We start from the raw sequence: 4,492 nt of genomic DNA, 5'->3' as shown, positions 1-4,492 counted from the left end.
ATAATGATATAACAGGATATATATATGCACAGACACACAAATACACACAGACACAGACACAGACACAGACACAAACACAGACACAAACACGGACACAGATACACACACACACACGCACACACACATACACACACACACACACACACACATATATATATATATATACATATATATACATATAATATGTATTAATGGACCAAAAAACACACACCTCCCAGCACCAAATCTTCGTTTTACGGCACTTAAGGTCAGGCCAGGTCCTCTTCGCCCAAACATTCGGATTAGCTGCTGCGGCGTGACATTATTCGCCCACGCTGCATCAATCAGACGCAGACTGAGAGGCAGTGCCGGGGGTGAGACAGACTGTCCTAGGAATGAAATTTGTATTTAAGTGTGTATGATTATTGTATTGAGATACGTATCTAGATACGGTTTATGCAGCTAGTATGTGAAGAGTATGCAAGCATGTTGAAGTAGCATATTGAAATTCGTGTAGAAACAAGGAACCAGTGTATTGAGAGAAATGAAATACTGAATTACGGTGATAGCGAGTGTTGACTCATAGGTTGAATCGGATAGGGTAAGCCGGGCAGGTCACAGAATGCCCTACCTACACATACGAGGGCAACAAGAATTGTGCTGACTGGGGCCACCGCTGTCTGGAATAGTGAACTACCATACTAATTTAAACCGCAAATGGAAGTAATTCGCTAAAAATGTGCAAGGCAACTTCGATTAAGGGCCGCTTGTAATGTACTGGGTGGAATAGGTACATGTCACACGCGTTTATGACATGCGAAGTGAAGGAAACGGTTCAAAGCTATTCTGCCTCACTTCTCGTTGTATCTGAATTGAGTGGCGTGATCAGTACTTTCTGGATCATAAAACACTGGGCAACGACAGATAAGCAATAGCTATTAGTGGTTGACTCATAACTGCTACGAAGTAAGCGGCAAGTACAACCACAAATCACCGGATCACGGCACGCTAACTGTGACAAACAAGCAACAGCCAAGCTTAATTAACCAGTACCTACTGTGATGTAAGGAGTGCGATTGCATTGGCCACTGGTTCGGAGTGCACTAGGTGTGATAGACAAGCAGTACGAAGACTTGGCCACTAGGGAATAGGTAGGGGTATCTGCTGTCAATTGGGAACCATGCATACAACCAACCCATAGCACACCTGTAATTGTTTACCTTGGTCACTCAGTATCTGCCGTGGTGCGGGTGGATGGGCAATGCCAGCCGGAGAGGCCATAGTCAAGCTCTCCACACGCTCTGGGTATTTGAGTGCATACTGTGCCACTAGATAGCCTCCCAGAGAATGGCCCAGCAGGTGGAATCTATTAATAGAACATAGGCGAAACACGACTTCAAGTGAGGGTGTGGGAACAGTGTGGCGCATGGGAGGCAGCTGCATCGGAGCGGTTTTAGGGTTTCAGGATGTTAGGGTTTTAGGGTTTACTACATGGTGAATCATAGGTCCGTACGAGAGGGGTCTGTCCTCACAGCGCCCTAGTTTGCATAACAACTAGCATGTATTTAGGAATCTATCTATCTGGACAGGGTCGCGCGTAGACAGTATTTCTTCATTATATGCAACAAACGAGAAGTCGATGAATGTTTAATCTACCAAGCCAGCTCGAAGCCAAAATAAAACTACCACAGTGAGCATACTACCCCACCAGTGACCAGTTGAGACAATATATTCACACTGTAGTGAATGTACGCGAATCATTCTACGATCGTATATACCTACTAGCAGATATTCTAGATAGTACTCGTCTCCTCTGTCGTAGCTACAATAGTACAAATCATGCATACCTGTCCAGACCCACGCTTTCTCGCCATTTTTCCAACGCGTCTGTGAAGAAATCGATTGCCTGTCTCTCTGAGAAGCTACCCCTGCACAGCAGAGGCACACGAGGTGGCAACGAGCAACGTCGTGGGCGACTGGATCCACCCATACCTTAAAGCAAACAGACGAGGCGATGTGGAGTTAACTTTGCCGGCTATGTTCTTGGAAAAGGTTGAGGACAACCAAATGCAGAACACTAGACCCCATGATACGGAACATTTATAACTGCGTATGGAGAAGCGCTTCCCTGTAGCAGAGCTATATGAGATGGGATAGTGCATCGGCGCGGGTGACTAGATCCACCCACACCTTGTAGTCCACGGAGAGTGTAGACCAAATATGCGAGCCAGTCTATGTTACAACTCTGAGGTGAGCCAAAGATAAACAATTTGCCAGACGAGATGTATCATACTTATCCAGCGCACAGATCAGTGCTTCTATGTAATTGGGCTATCAGAGGTGAAACAAGCATCGGCGAAGAAGGTGCCGCCTTTGTCTTATAGTACGCCGGCGGTGTAAGTCAAATGCGCCAGCCGTCTATTTTTAGAAAAGGCAGCATTGACCAATCAGAAAACGAGTATTTGGGCTAAACCAACCAAGTCTTAAACAATCCGCCAGACGGTGCACACTATTTTTATACAGCGCATGAAAAATATATTTATGCAGCAGAGGTATCCGAGGTGGTGACAAGCATCGCCTCGGGTGACGTGGTTCAAGGTCAGACTTGTAGAGACATTACCGAACCCGGAACCCGAGGGCTAAGGGGATAACTAAATATAGGCAGATCAACACAGGAAGGGGATACCATGCCCCCCGCCTCCACTACCTCAATTCTCTGGGTCGAAGTGGGTTGGAATCACTACTTGCTTCTGCACTGGATAATAGTCACTCACATTGTCCGACATGTTGCTATATGTTTGCGCATTCATACGCAGATATACACGCACTGAACACATCAGGTCTCAAGTTGAGGCCGGCCTAGAGGTTACAGGTCACAGGTCACAGATGCGCCATGAAGTAGCACAAGGTGCCGTTGTCATGTGCCAGACACTGGTGGTCCACACTGTACTTGATCAAGCAGCCAGACTCACTGCATCTTGGTATTAGTCTGGCGATAGTCAGCAAGACAACAGGGCAAAGCTACACCACCAACGCAGCACAGAGGCTCGATCGAACAACCAGACTTAGTACATCTTGGTATTAGTCTGGCGATAGTCTGCAAGACAACAGGGCAAAGCTACACCACCAACACAGCACAGAGGCTCGATTGAACGACCAGACTTACTACATCTTGGTATTAGTCTGGCGATAGTCAGCAAGACAACAGGGCAAAGCTACACCACCAACACAGCACAGAGGCTCGATTGAACAACCAGACTCACTGCATCGTGGTATTAGTCTGGCGATAGTCAGCAAGACGACAGGGCAAAGCTACACCACCGACACAGCCCAAGAGAGGCTCGTGCCGGTGTTTGGCCAGCGTTGATATTCACAGTACATCCGAATTAATAAGCAAAATAATTTAATCGTGGCATCAAAGCATTGCGTGAAATTGGTTAGCTACAGATTCCAATGTACCCCGGAAACAGCCAACCGGTCATCATACATATACACATGCATAAGCCTCTACAGATATACGCATATATATATATAGATATAAATATCACGATATCACACATGAACACACATATAAAAACTTAAACAATAAATATCCATACCTAGCCAATCCACGCCCAACACGCGGGGAACTCTTGCGCACATGGCATCGTAGTTCCGGAAGAAGAAGCCCAGACCAGACCCATACCCGTGTAACATGACAAGCGGTATGTCGCTCTGTACACTGTCTATGCCATGCTTGGTTGTGCGTCGATTCTAATCGGAGAAGGGGACTAACTCGTGTCAGCTTGCACTGTGGCATATGAGATGTTGTTTTTAGACACTCCTATGGAAGGTATGTACTCAAGCAATACTTGATAGTCGGCTAGTTGCCCTGGTAAGTGCTGCTTGTACCGTAAATACTATGGTAATATCTGCCGACAACAGATCAGTGAGCTAGCAATGATATTCTTTTCCTCCGATTTTACGGAAGCAAACAAGCACACAACAATAACGATCAAGGTAAACTTTCATACCGTGTTTGCGAGACTGCGACCGTCGCTGCTCTTGGATCCATCTTCATACAACGAGTCCACATAGTTGATCACATCCCCATCCCCGACAGCAACAGACTTGGACCATAAACGCGTGCTGTTGAACTGACTGAGAAGCGCTGAGAAGCGAGGAGAGTGCAGACGAGATTAGTACACCGGATTTAAAACGTTAGAGGAAATAGCATGCAACTTCTATGTAAATATATAAGTAAATTGGCTGGATACACATGATAAATTATTATATATATATACAGTTAGTATGCGAGCATCCACACGTGCATATAGTACACATATGCAATAGGTTGAGCTATTTTTAGTGTAAACACTAAATAGTTAGTTTGTTCGCAAAAACACACGTATTGATATACATACAAATACATATAATTCATATGTACACACACACACACATATATATATATATACTTATATATATATATATACTATACTATATATACTACTTATACTATATTATATATACAGTT

General features: G+C 44.9%; 1 protein-coding gene across 1 annotated transcript in view; it reads right to left on the bottom strand.

Moving 5' to 3' along the window:
• SARC_01379 (hypothetical protein) overlaps positions 1-4,492 on the bottom strand; it is an 11,695-nt gene that overhangs the window by 6,395 nt on the left and 808 nt on the right. The window contains exons 2-6 of the mRNA XM_014304896.1: positions 3,993-4,129; positions 3,579-3,732; positions 1,827-1,971; positions 1,200-1,345; positions 212-368 (exon numbers count right to left, since the gene is read on the bottom strand). Of these exons, the coding sequence (XP_014160371.1) occupies positions 212-368; positions 1,200-1,345; positions 1,827-1,971; positions 3,579-3,732; positions 3,993-4,129 (739 nt within the window). The remainder of the gene's footprint in view (positions 1-211; positions 369-1,199; positions 1,346-1,826; positions 1,972-3,578; positions 3,733-3,992; positions 4,130-4,492) is intronic.

Source organism: Sphaeroforma arctica (genome assembly GCF_001186125.1).
Source record: "Sphaeroforma arctica JP610 unplaced genomic scaffold supercont1.54, whole genome shotgun sequence".
NCBI classification, from domain to species: Eukaryota; class Ichthyosporea; order Ichthyophonida; genus Sphaeroforma; species Sphaeroforma arctica.
The sequence above is the reverse complement of the archived record's forward strand: the minus strand, read 5'-3'. Positions and strand labels throughout refer to the sequence as shown.